Source organism: Pteronotus mesoamericanus, unplaced genomic scaffold (genome assembly GCF_021234165.1).
Source record: "Pteronotus mesoamericanus isolate MK-2021 breed Mesoamerican mustached bat unplaced genomic scaffold, CSHL_Meso_final contig_74, whole genome shotgun sequence".
Classification (NCBI taxonomy): domain Eukaryota; kingdom Metazoa; phylum Chordata; class Mammalia; order Chiroptera; family Mormoopidae; genus Pteronotus; species Pteronotus mesoamericanus.
The window spans coordinates 5,387,677-5,406,410 of record NW_026555247.1 but is presented as its reverse complement, the minus strand read 5'-3'; the positions used below and the strand labels follow the sequence as shown (position 1 = coordinate 5,406,410).

The 18,734-nt window shown below is 35.3% G+C and overlaps 1 protein-coding gene across 1 annotated transcript in view; it reads right to left on the bottom strand.

Moving 5' to 3' along the window:
- Nucleotides 1-18,734, bottom strand: part of MIB1 (MIB E3 ubiquitin protein ligase 1) — a 135,534-nt gene that overhangs the window by 61,445 nt on the left and 55,355 nt on the right. Inside the window, exons 10-11 of the mRNA XM_054583439.1 lie at nt 13,185-13,292; nt 1,755-1,952 (exon numbers count right to left, since the gene is read on the bottom strand). Of these exons, the coding sequence (XP_054439414.1) occupies nt 1,755-1,952; nt 13,185-13,292 (306 nt within the window). The remainder of the gene's footprint in view (nt 1-1,754; nt 1,953-13,184; nt 13,293-18,734) is intronic.

Below are 18,734 nucleotides of genomic sequence, written 5' to 3'. Positions count from 1 at the left end.
AGAGGAAGAGCAAGAAATTGAAAACTTATTTGAAAAAAACTATGAAGGAGAACTTCCCCAATATGGCCAAGGAAATAGACTTCCAGGAAGTCCAGGGAGCTCAGAGAGTCCCAAAGAAGTTGGACCCAAGGAAGCACATACCAAGGCATATCATAATTACATTACCCAAGAGTAAAGATAAGGAGAGAATCTTAAAAGCAGCAAGAGAAAAGAGACAGTTACCCACAATGGAGTGCCCATAAGACTATCATCTGACTTTTCAAAAGAAACCTTGCAGGCAAGAAGGGGCTGGCAAGAAGTATTTAAAGTCATGAAAGGCAAGGACCTATATCCAAGATTACTCTATCCAGCAAAGATATCATTTAGAATGGAAGGGCAGATAAAGTGCTTCCCAGATAAGGTCAAGTTAAAGGAGTTAATCATCACCAAGCCCTTATTATATGAAATGTTAAAGGGATGTTATCTAAAATATTATCTAAGAAAAAGAAGAAGATCAAAAACTATGAACAGTAGAATGACAACAAACTCACAACTATCCACAACTGAACCTAAAACAAAAACAAACAAAAACAAACAAAAACAAACTAAGCAAACAATTAGAACAGGAACAAAATCACAGAAATGGAGATCAGAGGGGAGATGGAGAGGGAAGAATGGGGGAAAAGGTACAGGGAATAAGCATAAATAGTAGCTACAATATAGACGGGGGGAAATTAAGAATAGTATAGGAAATGGAAAAGCCAAAGAACTTATATGTACTACCCATAGACATGAACTAAGGGGGTGGGCAGAATGCTGGGTGGGAAAGGGGTGCAGAGTGGAAGGGAATAAAGGGGGGTAAAAATGGGACAACTGTAATAGCATAATCAATAAAATATATATTTAAAAAAAAATAGCATAGGAAAGGAAGGAGCCAAAGAACTTACACGTGCGACCCAAGGACAGGAACTGAGTGGGGGTGGGGGTTCGGGGAAAAAATAAATAAATAAATTCACATTCCTTCAACAGATTGTCACCTCCCTATGCCCCACCTTTCCTCTAATCCTGCCATCCATTTAGAAGCTGTCAGTTCTAAAATGGCTGTATCTTGGAAATATTAGTCTGTGATAACCATCTATCTGAACCAGAGTTCTCTGATTCTTTCAATTCTTCTCAAACCCACAGTCCAATTACTCCTGTTCTTCACTGGTGCTCTAAAACCAATCCAGTTTAATTCATCTGGTTGCTAAAATTTTGGATGGGAATAATCATTTCTTAGGTGACCCTTGCTTCAAAAATTAGGTTCTACTATAATAAATAAACCCTAAAACAGTATACATTTTCCAAAACAGAAAATCTTCTAAGACTAATGACTTCTAATGACCAAAACACTTAAATAAGGCTACAACTAAAATAATTTAGATAGCTATGAAGCAACTGTTATGAAATGAAGCCTATTACACTTCTTTAAGCTGCTGAAGCCCAATGTCATAATCAACAAGTTAAATCCAATCAATTCAAAATTGATATTTTTACAAGGAAATCCCTATTCTCACTCCTCAATATAAAACCACTCTACTTGACACTTTCTTAAAGAGGCATTTTTCTAAGAAGGAACAGCTACCAATTTTATTACATTCTATACCTTTGGTATCACTTGTTATGACTAATCGTATTGAAAAAAACACTAACGAAGGAGTGCTTACCATTGAAGCTAGTACTTCCCTATAAGATCCTAGCAATAACTACAGAATATATTTCTTTAAAGGTGTTACCTGAAGACTGGGATGACAGCCAAAATCCAATAAAGTCTTCACAACTTGAAGATGACCTTTATTGACAGCAATATGAAGTGGTGTCTGCCTGCGTTTGTTGCGAGCATTCAAATCAGCACTGCCTCGATGTAGCACTTCTATAACAGCACCTTCATCTCCAAAAGCTGCATGGTGAACAGCTCTATCACCATCTTTGTCCTAAACATCAGCATTAAAATCTGAATTAGTGAATATTTTAGGGAAAAAATAAAGCTTGAAGCTATTAATTCATCAAGAACCAAACTGATGGGAGAAAAGAAAATAAAATGGAGCCAATAAAATAACTACAAATTCACTTGATTAGTGATTAACTCCGAAAATAAATGAATCCTGGATCAATACTAGGGTGGGTAAAAGTAGGTTTACAATTGTGAGTATGCAAAAATGCATTACTTATATTATTTATTAATTATTATATTATTTATATTACAATTGTAAACCTACCTTTGCCTACCCATGTATATTCTATCAGACATATATTGGACCAATAGTCATATCAGAAGTAGTTCAATTCTTCATTACTCTTAATTTATGAGCCATGACAGTAAGCCAATCTTAGGAATGCTAACACAACTATATAAACTTTTCTTCCATTTAAAAATTTTACAAACACTTTTTAAGGACATAAAAGTTACACTAAAATTAGTTGGGTGATTTTAAAAAGAAGAATGCCAAACAATGTGATCTCAATTAGCTCTGAGGGGAGAAATATATCAACATGTTAACACTGTCTATCTCCAGCTGGTGAGCATACACTTTTCTGTATATTCAAGAAGAGAAAAAAAATTAAGTACCACTTTAACACATAAAAATGAAACACAAACCAGCCTAACTTCATACATCAAAAATTCCAAAACTACTTCAGAGGAAATCTAGTAGGTATGCCTCACCTTCCACAACAGGCACATTCCTAAGTAGATGAGAGGTAAACAAAGACCCAATTGCTTACTTTTTTTTCAAATGTACTAACTTTTTAAAAGAGAAAAAAAGTTACGTGAAGATTACACACTCACACAGCCCATACCAGAAAGAAGTCTCATTATACTACTAGACGCAGATGGAGAAGGGTCTTACAAGGGCATTTACTGTTTTTATTCCATACTCAAATTGTAACACCAAGTAAGCAAGCTCTAAGTTTTTCTCTAGTTGTTCCCAACCCATGATTCTGGCCACTGGTGAACTAATTTTTGCAAATCATTTGAGAGTCTATTATTTGGCATTATTTGAACTACTTTTCCATTTGAAAATCTATTACGTGGCATTATTTAAACTACTTTTCAAAGTTAACACAGATTAAGTACTGCTGTGATTAAATACATTTAAAACAAATACACAGTTCATTCAACACAGTTGCTGAACTGAAAATAGTTTCTGGTCTTTGCATTTTTTTCTCAAGCAGATATTAAAAATAAAAACTGCTCATGTAGAAGTTCACAAAGATTTGACAACTGTTCTTGAAAAGGTAGCAAACCACGACTCGAGAGTACTTCTACTTTACTAACATTCCAGCTAAACCAGGTTAGGAGTTTTTGTGACCTGTCTATTTTGAATATAAAGAAACTGGCAAATACCACATGAAAGATTTAAGATTCAATACTTATGCTTCTGAGCATCGTTGTATTCAAATATCTCAGAAAAAAATAAAGATGTTTCTTACAAAAAATTGTTTTTATACTTTTCTAGCAACCTATTTCAATAGTTCAGGATCTTAGATTTAAAATCTTACTATCCTCCAATCTGGATTGATTTTCTGTTGCAATTTTTAAGTCTACCTATTGGTACTCCTTCCATTAAAAAGAAAATCAATCCACTAACACTCACTGAATAAAAACAGTAACTATTTATGAACTGTACCATATATTTCTGGTTGTTAGAAACTGCTACAGAAACTTTTATGCAGGTGCTATCAACAATTTATGTATAAAAACTAAAGAATTTAAAACCCTTATATATGATTTCTCATATACAAGAGAATATATCTCAATATATAGCTCTGAATATATATATGAATATATATATTTCAAAAGAAAATACAAATAAAAATGTAAAGAATTTGGAAAACACACACACATATTAGGAAACAATTCAATTTATTTACAGGTTTTCCTTCTAGTTTAGAAAACTTAAGTTGTACAAAGACCTTAACTTACAGATTTTGTTGTCTTTCTTCTGAATTTATCATAAGTATTCCAAATACACCTAAAACATATAGCTCCTTATTCTGTCTCTGATACTGGCACCAAATAAGTTATAGCTGACCTTCTAAGATTACCTAAAAGGACTAGTAAAGGGGCTCAAATTAAATCTAAAGCTCATCTTGGTTCTACCTCTTGCCCTGTTCTCTTTCCTCTCAACCCTCCAAAATACTGTTCTTGTTCCAGTCTTCCCCATCTTAGCTGATAGAACCACAGGCCATAAGTTTAACAAAACCAGTATCTGTAGGTCTGCTTACCTGCTTCCTCCTTTCCCTGAGCCCCTGTATACAAGCACTAAATTCTATGGTTTTTACTTAAGTTATGCTCATATTTATTGTCTCTTCTCCTATTCTACCACTAATTCATTCAGGCCTTCATTCTCACTCACCTGACTTATTGCTGTAGCTCACCCTGCCTCCACTTTATTCTTACCCGATGTACTCTTCACACCACAGACAAAATCCTCTCCACAAAACACAAAATTTATGGTTAAAACTCTTTACCGTAACTCTACTATGTAGAGAACAAAACTTTTTTTAAAAACTTTATTTTCAATTACAGTATATACGTACTATTTCTTTGTATTAGTTTTCAGGTGTACAGCATACTGATTAGACAATCATATACTTTACATAAAGTGTTCCCCAGACATTTCGAGTACTCAACTTGCACCATACATAGTTATTACAGTATTACCAACTATACTCCCTATGCTGTACTTTACATCCCCATGACTATTTTGTAACTATCAATCTGTACTTTTCAATCCCTTTACTTTTTCCCTGAGTCCCCCAAACCCCCCTGCCTATTGCAACCATCAGTCTGTTATTTGTATCTGTGAGTCAGTTATCTATTTTGTTTATTTTGTTCGTTAGATTCCACATATAAATCATGTTATTTGTCTTCCTCTGGCTTATTTCACTTAGCATAATACCTACTAGGCCAATCCATACTATCACAAAAATAAAATTTCATTCACTTTTAGAGTTGATATTCTATTGTATATTGATACCGCCACTTTTTTACTCACTCATCTTTTGATGGGCACTTGGGTTGCTTCCATAGCTTGGCTATTGTAAATAATGCTGCAATGAACATAGCGGGGCACACATCTTTTCAAATTAATGTTTTGGGTTTCTTCAGACATATACCCAGAGGTGGAATCACTGGGTCAAAATGCAACTCCATTTTTAGTTTTTTGAGGGCCCTCCATACTGTTTTCCGTAGTGGCTGCACCAGTCTGCATTCCCACCAACAGTGCATGAGGGCTCCCTCTTCTCCACATCCTTGCCAACACTTGTTGTTTGTTGATTTATTGATAATAGCCATTCCGACACATGAGAGGTGATAGCTCATTGGGGTTTTAATTTACATTTCTCTGATGATTAATGCAACTGAGCATCGTTTTATATGTCTATTTCATCTATATATTCTCTTTGGAGAAGTGTCTATTTGGGTCCTCTGCCCATTTTTAAATTGGATTATTTAGGTTTTTTTCTGGTTTTGAGTTGTATGAGTTTCTTATAAATTTTGGATATTAACTCTTTATCAAATGTATCATTGGTGAATATGTTTTCCCATTTAGTGTGTTGTCTGTTTTGTTGATGGTTTCTTTTGCTAAGCGAAAACTTTTTAGTTTGATGTAGTCCCATTTGTTTATTTGTTCCTTTATTTCCCTTGCCCAGGGAGATATATCAGAAAAAAAAATACTACTTAGAGAAATGACAGAGATTTTACTGCCTATGTTTTCTTTAGAAATTTTGATTTTGAGTCTTACATTTATTGCTTTACTCCATCTTGAACTTACACTTTATACGGTATAAAATGATCTCGTTTCTAGATATAAGATGCATCTGTCCAATAGTCCCAACACACTTATTGAATAGACTTTCTTTACCCAATTGTGTATATATTCTTACCTCCTTTGTCAAATACTAATTAACCATATAGGCATGGATTTATTTTTGGGCTCTCCATTCAAGAACAAACTTCTTTTAAAGCCCATTTCTGTGGGCCATTGCAGACTCATCCAATGCCTTAGTTCCTTCAGCTATAAAATTCTACTTATCAACTCATTTGACCCCATATGTTCATAAGCTCTTGCAAGAGTTCAATATTTATTTATCACCTCATTGGCTTGAGGACAGGCACCCTTTAAAACAGCTCAGGCAACTCCTCCTATGAAACTCCCCATGACTCTAACAAAAATAATTTATCTTTCCTATTATTTCTCACTTATCACACTATAGTATAATTATTTGTCACCAACTTTGTCATTTTTACTGAATTATGAGCTTCTTGGAGGCTATCGTATCTTAATCATCTTTATTCCTAGGATGTACCACAGTGCCTATTAAGTGCTAAGAACCAACATGGGTGTTGAATTGAATCTTTAATATGCCTTAATAACGATCAGGTTTTTAAATAATTTTATTTATTTTGGTGCAATACAAATAACAGAAAATTTACCATGTTAACCATTTCTAAGTGTACAGTTCAGTGATATTAAGCACATTCATATTGTGTGCAATCATCATCAACATCTATCTCTGGAACTCTACCTTGCAAAACTAAAACTCTATACACATGAGATATAACTGGCCATTCTCCTATCCCCAGTCCCTGGAAACTATTATTCTACTTTCTTTTCCTGCCTGTTGACTACTCTAGATACTGCATATAAGTGAAATGATGTCTTTGTTTACTGGCTTATTTTGTTGACTGGCTTACTTCATTTAGCGTAATTCCTCAAGGTTCTCCACATTGAGCATGTGTCAGAATGGTTCATGCACATTGTGGCATGTGTCAGGATTTCCTTCCTTTTAAAGGTTGAATGATATTCTATTATATGTACATACCACATTTCATTTTGCCATTCATATATTAATGGACATGAGTTGTTTGTAACTTTTAGCTTTTTTAATGTGCTTCTGTGCTTTTATTTTTTTTAATGTTTTATTGATTATGCTATTATAGTTGTCCCAATTTTTCCCCTTTTGCCCCCCTCCTTCAGGTACCCATACTGCCTCCAGCAATTTGCCCCTTAGTCCATGTCCATGGGTCATGCATATAAGTTCTCTGGCTACTCTATTCTCTAGGGTGTTCTTAACATACCTCTATTTCATACCTTCCAATTTGTGCTTCTTAATACCTGCACCTTTTCTGCCATTCTTCCTCTTCACCCTACCAAATGATAACCCTCCAAATGATCTCTGTACCTATAATTCTGTTCCTGTTGTGCTTGTTTGCTTAGTTTGTTATTTGGATTCCGTTACTGATAGTTGTGAATTTATTACCATTTAATGTTCACAGTTTTGATCTGCTTTATCTTACATAATTCCCTTTAGCATTTCATATAATAATGGCTTGGCAACGATGAACTCCTTTAGTTTTCCCTGCTGTGGGAAGCACTTTATCTGCTCTTCCATTCTAATGATAGCTTTTCTGGACAGAGTAATCTTGATGCAGGTCTTTGCTTTTTGTCACTGTGAATACTTCTTGCCAGTCCCTTCTAGCCTGCAAAGTTTCTTTTGAGAAATTGGCTGATAGTCTTATGGGAACTCCCATGTAGGTAACTAACTGCTTAACTCTTGCTGCTTTTAAGATTTTCTCTTTATCTTTAACCTTTGACATTTAATTATGATATATCTTATTGTGGTCCTCTTTGCATCCATCTTGTTTAGGACTCTCTGTGCTTCCTGGACTTGTATGTGTATTTCCTTCACCAAATTAGGGAAGTTTTCTTTCACTGTTTTTTCAAATATGTTTTGAATTTCTTGCTCTTCCTCTTCTCCTTCTGACATCCCTATGATTCAGATGTTGGTACATTTAAAGATGTCCCAGAGGTTCCTTAGCCCATCCTCAACAACATGCATGTTTACCCCACATGTAGGTGCACATGCGAGGCAAGGCATTGTTTACCTACACCTTCATCTTGACTGAGTGTAGTCACCATCTATGTATCTTCTTTGGAGAAATGTCTATTCAAGACCTTGGATCTTTGAATCAGGTTGCTTTTTTGTTGTTGAGTTTTGAGTTCTCTAAATAGTCTGGATATCAATCCCTTACCAGCTATATCATCTTCCAGTATTTTTCCCTATCTTGTAGGTTGCCTTTTCACTATTGATAGTGTCCTTTGGTGCACTAAAGTTTTTAATTTTCATTAAATACAATTTGTATTTTCTTCTTTTGTTTCCTGTACCTTCAGAGTCATACCCAAATTACTGCCAAATCTAATGTATGGGCTTTACCCTATGTTTTCCTCTAAAAATTTTATACTTTTCGCTTTTGAAAGACATAAAAACAAAAAGACATCTATTTTGGGTTAGTTTTATATGCAATGTTAGCTAAGAGTTCATCTTCATTCTTTTATACATGGCTACCTGGCTTTTCCAGAACCATTTGTTGAAAAGACTGTCCATTCCCCATTGAGTGGTCTTTGCACTCTGGTCAAAAATCACTTAACCATATATGCAAAAGTTCATTTCTGGGCTCTCTTATTTTATTCCACTCATTTATATGTTTATTTTTATGCCAGGACCACAGTGTTTTGATTACAGTAGCTTTGTAGTAGGTTTTGAAATCAGGAAGAGCAGGTCTTCTGAATTTGTTCTTTTTCAAGATCGTTTCAGCTATCGGGTATACTGAAGATGCATATTGAATTTCAGATTCAATTTTTCTATTTTTGCAAAAACAAAAAACACTGGGATCTTGAAAGGCATTGCACTGAATATCCAGATCACTTTGGCTAGTACTGACATCTTAACAATATTAATTCTTATTTCTTTCAATTCATGAACATGTTTCTATTTACTTAGGTCTTCTTTGATTTCTTTCAGCAATAATTTCTAGTTTTCATTATACAAATCTTTCACCTCCTTGGTTAAATTAATTCCTAAGTATTTTATTCTTTTTCATGCTTTGGTAAGTAGAGTTGTTTTCTTAACATCTTCCATAGACTGTTCATTGTTAGTGTATGGAACAACAACTGACTTTTATGAGTTGACTTTGTATACTGCTACCTTGCTGAATTTCTTACTTAGTTCCGAGAGAGAGAGAGAGAGAGAGAGAGAGAGAGAGAGATATCTTTAGACTTTTCTACATGTAAAATTATATTATCTGCAGAGATAATTTGACTTCTCCTTTTGAATGTGGATGCCTTTTATTACTTTTTTGTGTATGTGCACGCGCACACGCACACACACACTGTATTGCTCTGGCTAGGACCTGAATTAATATATATCCCCAAGAACTATTTCTAGTGCCATTTTGGAAGTTGTTATTCTGAGTCCTGAGTTGTTTTCAGAAAAGAATTTCCTTAAACTGACTAATCTTTAAGTCCATTCGCCCTTTCCTTTACAGATTTTCAGTTAAATAAAATTTTTCTACAGTTTTGTTTTCACTAACCAGACAAGCAGAATCAGACAGGATTAGCATCTGTTTCTAGAAAAACTAACTTCCACCAGTTGTAAAGAAATGTTTAATAGGAACACTTAAGTACAGGTAATAACACTTTAAATTCCCATGGTGTAGTATACTATAAAGTGTCTTAATTATTTCCCTAACTCCACAACCCAATCCTTTAAGTTATTATCAAAAATGAGAAAATTGAAGCGTACATAAATTAAACTTTTTGCCTAATACCAAATGGGTTTTTTGACAAAGTCTAGTATTGTTCCACACTATTAATCCTCTCCATTCAAAACAGTTTTCATTAGCCTTAAGTGATAAAACCACTCCAAATTTCCTGATAACTTCAGTATATATTTGAAAACTTACTGTAAAGGACACATTTTTTTCAAACTGGTCTTCCATTCATACCTCCACACCTTTACTATTATATTTCATCAATAGGAAAAACAACATCACGTTCTCAAGGATCCAAAATTAGGTAACGTATAACAACATACTTAAGATCTTAGAGTCCTCGGTGCCTTTACCTATACATTAAGGAAACAGAATGTAATCCTACTGTACTCAGTAGATTATACATGGAGATAACCAACTTTCCAAAATAGCTCTTTGAGTTTTCCCTAAGAAAAGAAATAGGAAAAAAATGTATCTTATCACATATTCAAAAGGTGTGATACAGACAAAATAATTTTATTTGGTAACAGCTTAAAGCAATTGAAAAAATCTGCAATAATCATCTATACTAGGGGCCAGAAAACTTTTTGGTGAAGGGCCAGAAAGTAAATTATTTTAGGTTTTACAGGCTACGCAGTTTCTTGTCACAATTATGTCAACTCTGCAGTTTTACTACAAAAGCAGTGATACGCAACAAATGAATGAGTGTGCTGCATTCCAATAACACTACAGAATGCAAATAGACGTCTGGATTCAGCCTGTGGGCTACAGTTTGCAAGCCCTGATGTATACTACCTTGAGTCCACTTCCTCATGCAATTTTTTTAAAATTGCAGAATGAGACAACTAGAAAAGAAACATATAATTCTCCTTATTTTTCAGCTAACCTCAAAACTTTTAAAAAAATTAGAATTTCAAAGACCCTAAGCATTGTTTTTAAGTATATTAAGGGTATAATAAATTTTTTTTTAAAGAGCACTTATCTTTCAGGATACATACTAACGTATTTACAGATGAAATGTATATTTGCTTCAGTACAAGTCAGTGGAGGATTGAGGGTACAGGGGACAGATAAGACAAAATTGGCCATGAAAAATAAATGAACTGGGGTGTTGGGTACATAGGGTCATTGTACTATTCTCTCTACTTCTATAAATGCGTAGAATTTCCAATAATTACAAGTCACTTTATAAAAAAGATGGCTAATGATGAATCACAAATTTAAGTGGGTTTACATAATTAACTATTTTCTCCATCTTTTAAACTTTAGAGAAACAGCGTTTCTCAATTTTAGCACTAGCATTTCGGGCCAGATAATGCTTTCTTGTGGGAGTTGTCCTGTGCCCCACAGGATGTCTGGTAGCATCCTTACTTTCTACCCATTAGATTCCAAAGTACTCCTCCAACCCCTACAACAAGTTGTGACAATCAAAACTGTCCCCAACTGAAAACCACTGTTTTAAACAAACTATATTGCTTTTTATAACAGATAATGTTACTTCTTATATTCTAGAAAAATGAGATTGATGAGTTATTGTTTTAGTCTTAGATGATAAATTGTACTTATATTTTAACCCATTTTTTAAATGTAGATTTTCTTTTACCAATTAGTAAATTATGTTATTAACTTAACCTGAAGTGTAAATATTCCTTTTTCACACCATTTCTAGTAGTTGCATCTGCTTACAATGCTTTTTAAAACAGAATATGCACAGAATGAAATCCAAATGAGGAGGTAAAGTCCACATGTATCTCCCTGTTCCAGTAACAGACAGTTTTCAAACTGAAAGATAAATTATATACAAACACCTAGCCTACTGAGCCTCACTCCAACTCCAATATTAAATGACCATTTGTTTTGTATTTGAGTGTAATTAAAGCAAAAAGAAACCTACTCTTGAAAAACAGTGCCAGCTTTGTCCCCAACTCCACAGCTGCAGCACCTGTATTCTGAACAGCCAGACTCTCATGTGAACAAGAAATCTTTAGAAACACAAACTTATGGATATTCTGTATGTTTCCAGGTTTAATATTTAAATTTTGAATTAGAAAGCATACGTTTTCAAAATTAGGCAAAAAGAAATCTGGTTTTCAGCTTCTTGCCTTATTAGCTATAATCAGAAGGGCTTTGATATTTTAGTAGTTGTTGCTATTATAGTTTCTAAATTCATTAAATAAAAATGGGATATTCCACAGGCCAAACTGAAACAATAACAAAATAAAGTAACTGCCTGTCATTTACAAAATGCTAAATTTAAATTAAGTCTTTCTTGCATTACAAAAAAATCCTTGTAACACATACCGTGTTCCTAAATTCACAACCAAGAACGATGTGACTTAAAAATTACTACTGTAAAAACAAAATCAAGTTATATAATCTTATTCATGAAGACACTGCAGTAATAAACATATCATATAGTTTATAGACATCTAATAAGCTAATTTAAAAATTCAAACTCTTTCTAGGCAAAAGAAAATTTCAGCATCAAAGATGATTTATTGATACCCACAACACCAATGGCTCTTCGATAGATGTCCAGCCCTGGATGGTGTGGCTCATTGGATTGAGCGCGGGCTGCGAACCAAAGGGTCGCTGGTTCGATTCCCAGTCTAGGGCACATGCCCGGGTTTTGGGCCAAGTCCCCAGTAGGGGGAGTATGAGAGGCAACCACACATTGATGTTCCTCTCTCTCTCTTTCTCACCCCTCTTTCCCTCTCTAAAAATAAATAAATAAAATCTTAAAAAAAAAATAGCTGTCCAGCAACTTGAAATACATAAAGTTAGAGGAAAAAAAGCAAAAACATATAAGACTTCTTTTCTTAAATGTGTATCTTTAAAATTTTTTAATTAGTAAAAACAGAGTGGTATACCAATTTAGCTCTCAGAAATCAAGTTTTATTAAGATGGGAATTTCATTTGAACAAAATTGCAACATTCTGCCTAGTGTAACTTTAATAGAATTTGACTTATTCCCAAGAATTATTCCCAAGTAATATTGTATTAGACTGAAAGAAATGTAATTCTAATGTCATTTCTAGGAATGAGGTTATAGTTAACTACAACAAAGGAAGCCATCTTTCACATGACCCATACAAATTCTCAACTGAAATTCCAATGACAGTAAAAAATTTTTATTTTCCTTTAATGAGGATATACCCTAAATTAAGCATAAATAAACATACAAAGTGATAAACATGCATTGCAAAATCTTCAAGGATATATATTAAGGTCAAGAAACAGTAAGACTAAACAAATTCTAATATTTTGGTTCACTTATGAGGAAAGAAACATAATAAAGGCCTCTGAGTATCAGTCAGGAAAAATTTCGACCCATATGATTTACATTCTCCTTCCCTCAACTTCCCAGTATAATTCTTAGGTGGAACATAACTGGGCTCCCAACAGCAATTGGGACTATTGCCAAGAATATTGAGGGGATCACAGAAAAACAAGAAATGCTTAAAGTTGGTTTTTGTCAACTTTTTTTTCAATCAGAAGAGCCTTCGGTCAATATTAAATGTTAAGAATGAAAACAATCCATCTCACGATATATAAGTATCATTCCTAGGCCATTTTTACTTAAAATATTTTTCAAGTTTAGTTTAATTACCTCCGCTTCTACATCCACATTTTGTTTCAAGAGTAACTTCAAAATGTCAACATGTCCATTCTGACTAGCAGCTTGCATAGCTGTGTGGCCAGCACATTGTCCATTTACCTAAATTTAAAAAAAAAAAAAAGGATGAAGGAATGTCACAAATCAGAAAAAGTCAATATATACATATAGCTGAAGGTTTAAATATAGCACACTGTATGATTCTATGAAAATAATTTAGATTGGTGTTCTATATATCCTAGAACTGATCAGCAGACACTGTTTTCTCTAATCAAGAGAGGAATGCAGGCATTTTTTTAAATGAAAGTTACACTGTTCAAAGAGCTATAAAAGAACTGTTCAGCAATCTATGAAATTGAAAAAGAAAGGCAGGAGGGGAGATAAAAGAGAAATTAGTTATTTAGTTTTGTATATGTACTTCTATTTGAATTAATAAATCTCAGAGCCTATTTCAAGAAAAAAAAGCAATGACATGATGGAAATTTTTTAGAAAAAAAGTTTACTACAGTGTAAATATTTTCAATTCAACAACTGAATACCAATTGTATGTAAACTACCATAAGGATATATACATAAATGAGTTACCAGGGTAGCTATATACAACTATTCTATGATAAGCAGTAATTTCCAACCTTGTGTATACTTTAGATGTTGTATAAATGTATAACTTACCCATGAACATACCCAAAACTAATTGCAATGCCTTAATCCTACCTCATGTACTCCCACCATCCATAAAACCATAAAAAACAATTAAAGATGACATCCTAACCACATGTTTATATCCTGTCCCTCCTGAGATTACACTAAAAAGAGAGTAAAATAATTTAAAATGTAAAAAGCCATAAAAGACAGGGGAAAGGGAGAGCTAACATCAAAAAAAACAAACAAACAAGAAAAAACAACACATTTTTGAAAAAGAGAAAGCAGATATAGAAGTTTTAATTGACTTTACAGAGAAGAGGAAGACAAATGTTGGGAACCCCTGACAAATTCAAAGCCTGCAAATGCAATCACATTAGAGGGCTAACAATAGGAACCCCAAGTATACATCTGATGTGCAATGGCCACACTCCAGGCCCACTCCTCACACCCAAGGACAGAACCTTAGCAGCAGCCATGCATCTAAGCCACAGACAGGAAAAAGATTTCTTTCCTCAAACAACTTAACAGCCTTAGAAAACAGACCCTCAGAGGATGGCATTTGGAGATCCAAAAAATGCTATATACACACAATCACCATAATGCAAAGTCCTATGCAGGTAAAGAGAGCTACCAATCAGCTTTTCAATGTCAGATACAAATGGACACTAAGGATCAGAGATTTGAGGAAGACCTCAAATACAAAAAAAAAAAAAAAAAAAAGGACAAAATAAAATATTTCAAAAAAATAAAAAAGAAAAGAAGTAACTGGAAGAGTGACTCAGCCATCCAGAGACACAATTTGTTGCAAGGACAGCACAATTTGTAGCAAGAAACTAAGGATCTCTGATCCTTAGTTTCCATTTGTATCTGACATTGAAAAGCTGATTGGTAGCTCTCTTTACCTGCATAGGACTCAGCCATCCAGAGACACAATTTGTTGCAAGGACAGCATACCAATTGCAAAGAATGACATTTCAAGCAAGATACACTGGCATTCAAGAGAAAGTCTCCTGGCTTTGGGTTCAAGATAGCTGAGTAGGAAGACTCTGTCTGAGCTCACCACCTTTCATTGACACCAAAACTACAACTACATATATAACAACTATCTGAGAATGATTTATTTATACCAACAACACCAATGGTTCTTTAACAGTTGTCCAGCAATGACGTGAATGACTTGAAAGACTTTTCTGCAAATACAGATATTTTTAAAAGCCACATCGAGATGTGTAGAAGGAGTAGAGACTAAGTCGAATTAACACCCACCAAAATCACCACTTCTTGTGCAGTAACCCACAAGTGGTTTGTGGTTGTGAAAGAGATCACAACCAAAGAGGTCCCCACCCCCTGGAAAAGCAAGGGATCTGAGCCCCAGCCCAGGGAACCTACACCAGGAAAAAAAGCTCCTGTAACAGCTGGCTTTGAAAACCAGCAGGGCTTATGTCTGGAGAGCCAAAGGGCTGCAGAAAATCAAAACTGTGCTCCTTTCGAGTCCCAGCACAGAGGCAGCAGTTTAAAAAGCACCTGGGTCATTCGTGAAGGTGATACATTGACTAATTTTAGGGCATGTGCTGGAGGGTCTCAGAACTGTTGGAACTTTATCCAGGATAAAAAGTGGTGGTGAGCATCATTTTTTTCCCCTTTCTTTACTCTCCTTGCACCTAACTGATCTGACACCGGCAGGCACCATTTCTGACACTCTCCATTAAGACTTTTGAACACTGCTAACCCCACCCTGTTTCCCTGAGGACCCACCCAGGCTGGCACCCCTCCAAAGCAGCTCCTGCTCAGCCATACCCGGTGGACAGCCTCCACTGGCACCAACATACAACAGTGTGTCTACAATTCAAGGCTGAGCCTCACAGCCAGCTACACCAAAGGCCTGCCTGCACATCAGCACACTGCAACAGTCGCAGCCAGCCCTCAGCCATCCAGGCCAGGGTCTAGCCTCGTCTATCAGTGTGACCATAGTACAACAAGAGGCCAAACTAGTCCATACAGGGAACACCTCTGGAGCATCTGGATCCCATGAAAAAGAAGGATTCCATCTCCAGGCCCCCCAGGGCACCTTCTTAATACAGGCAAACAGGCTAAATGAGGAGACAAAAGAACATGTTGCAAACATAAAAACACAAGACAAAAATCCCTGAAAAAAGTACTAAATGAAGAGATAAGCTGTCTACTATAGAAACAGTTCAAAGTAACAGTCCAAAAGGTGCTTAAAAAACTCTGCAGACAAGTAATGAGAATTTTAACAAACAGATAAAAATTATGAAAAAGAACCTATCAAAACTGAAGAATATAACAACTGAAATGAAAAAAAAATTATACTAGAGGGAAACAAAAGCAGATCAGGTGATAGAGAACAGATCAGCAATCAGAAAGACAGGATAGTGAAAATTACCCAACTAGAAGACCAAAGAGCCAAAAACTTCCCTAACCTGCTGTAGAAAACAAACATCTAAGTCCAGGAAGGACACGCAGTCCCAAACAAGATGAACAAAGGGACCCACATTTTAATTAATTTGTTAAAAGTTAAAGAGAAAAGCTTAAAAGCAGCAAGAGAAAAACAACCAGCTATATACAAAGGAATGTGCCTAACTCACCATAAACTGATTTTTCAACAGAAACTTTGTAGGGCATAAGGGAGTAGCATGTATATTCAACATGGTAAAAGGGAAAAAAACCAATAACCAACAATACTCTACCGGGAAAGGTTAGCATTCGGAATTGAATGAGATGGTTTCCCAGAGAAGTAAAAGCTAAAGGGCTCACACAAATTAACAGGCATTATAAGAAACGATAAAGGAATCCTTTATTGAAAAAGAAAAGGCCAAAACTATAAATAAGAAAATATATGAAAGAATAAAAATCTCACTGGCTTAAGCAAACATATAGTAAAGGTAGTAAACTAATCACTTATAAAGTTAGTATGAAAACAAATAAAATAGCAATACATATACTTCTATCAATAATTACTTCAAGTAAGTGTTCCATTCAAAAGATATAGGATGGCTGAACACATTTTTTAAAAAAGACCCTTAAATATACTGCCTACATGAGACTCACTTCATATTGAAAGACACACAGACTGAAACTAAAGGATTAGAAAAAAATGTATCATGTAAATAGAAATAAAAAGCTAGGATAAGAGTACTTATACTAAGCCCCAGCTGGCATAGCTCAGTAGATTGAGTGCCTGCCTGTGAACCAAAGAATACTTATACTAGACAAAATAGACTATAAAACAAAGGCTACAGGACTCTTCCAAAATCTCTCAAGGGTTCACAAACCTCAAACAAGCAGTATCTTGCTTCGGTGTGCCCTGTATCTTTGTCAAGTGGTCCCAAGCTTGGCTCTAGTGGCAGCCAGCCTCAGTTTGCGCCTCTCAAGGGCACCTCCAAGCCCAGGACCAGAAGCAGCCATCTGCAGAATGCTCTGTAACTCATGCCAGGTCTCCCTAGGAAGGGCACAAGTGGCAGATGATTTTGGCCTGCACATCTAGGGAGGCCCTAGAGCCAACATACCCAGTGGACAGCTTCAGACCACACCAGAGCACCACCCAATCACCTCCATGAGAAACACACTCAAAGGGCGGATTCACTGGGCACCAAAGTCCTGCTGAAGCAAGTCTGCTCTATGCATGGAATCAACCCTTGCACAAATGCTCCTCTGCTGTAGTGGTGGTCAGTCCTCGCAGCTGATTGACCTGAGTGTGAATTCCTCCCACTGATGTGCCAACAGAAATCAAGGGGCCACAAAGCCCTACAGGACACCTATGACAAAGGCCACTTTATCAAGACTGGGAGACATAGTAGCTCTACCTAATACATAGGAACAAACACAGGAAGGCAGCCAAAATGAGGACACAAAGAAACATGTCCCAAATGACAGAACAGAACAAAACTCTAGATAAAGAACTAAACAAAATGGAGACAAGGAATCTACCAGATACAGAGTTTAAAACACTGGATATAAAGCTGCTCAATAGGTAGGGGGCCAATAGATGAACTTAGCAAGAATTTCAACAAGGAGACAGAAAATGTAAAAACAGAGATAGAAAACATAAAAAAGAACCAGTCATAAATGAAGAACAGAATAACTAAAATGAATTCATTATAGGGAATCAAGAGTAGAGTAGATGAAGCAGGGATCAAAGCAAATCTTTGAAAGATAAGGAAGCAGGAAATAACCAATAAGAACAGCAAAAAATTAAATAAATAAATAAATAAATAAAGGAGAATAGTTTAAGGAGCCTCTGGGACAACTTCAGGCATACCAACATTCACATCAGGGAGGTCCTGAAAGGAGGAGAAAGAGCAAGAAATTGAAAACCTATTTTGAAAAAATAATGATGGAAAAGTTCCTTAACCTAGTAAAGGAAATAGACATACAAATCCCAGAAGCACAGACAATCCTAAACAAGATGAACCCAAAGAGACACACATCAAGGCATATCATAATTTAAATGCCAAAAGTTAAAGACAGATTCTTAAAAGCAGCAAGAGAAAAGCAGTTAGTTACCTACAAGGGCGCTCCCATAAGACTGTCAGCTGATTTCTCAACAGAAAGTTTGCAGGCCAGAAGAGACTGGCAAGAAATAACAAACTGATAAAAATCAAGGACCTACAACTAAGATCACTCTACCCAGTAAACTTATCATTTAGAATCGAGGGATGTCTTCCTAGACAAGAAAATGCTAAAAGAAGTTCATCACCATCAAACCAGTATTACAAGAAATGTTAAAGGGTTTTCTTTAAGAAAAAGGAAAAAAGGATTTTTAAAAAATGAGTAAAATGCCTATTAATGCTATCCATCACCAAATACTTTAAATGCAAATGGATTAAATGCTCCAATCAAAAGACATACAGTGGCTGACTGTGTAACAGAACAAGACTC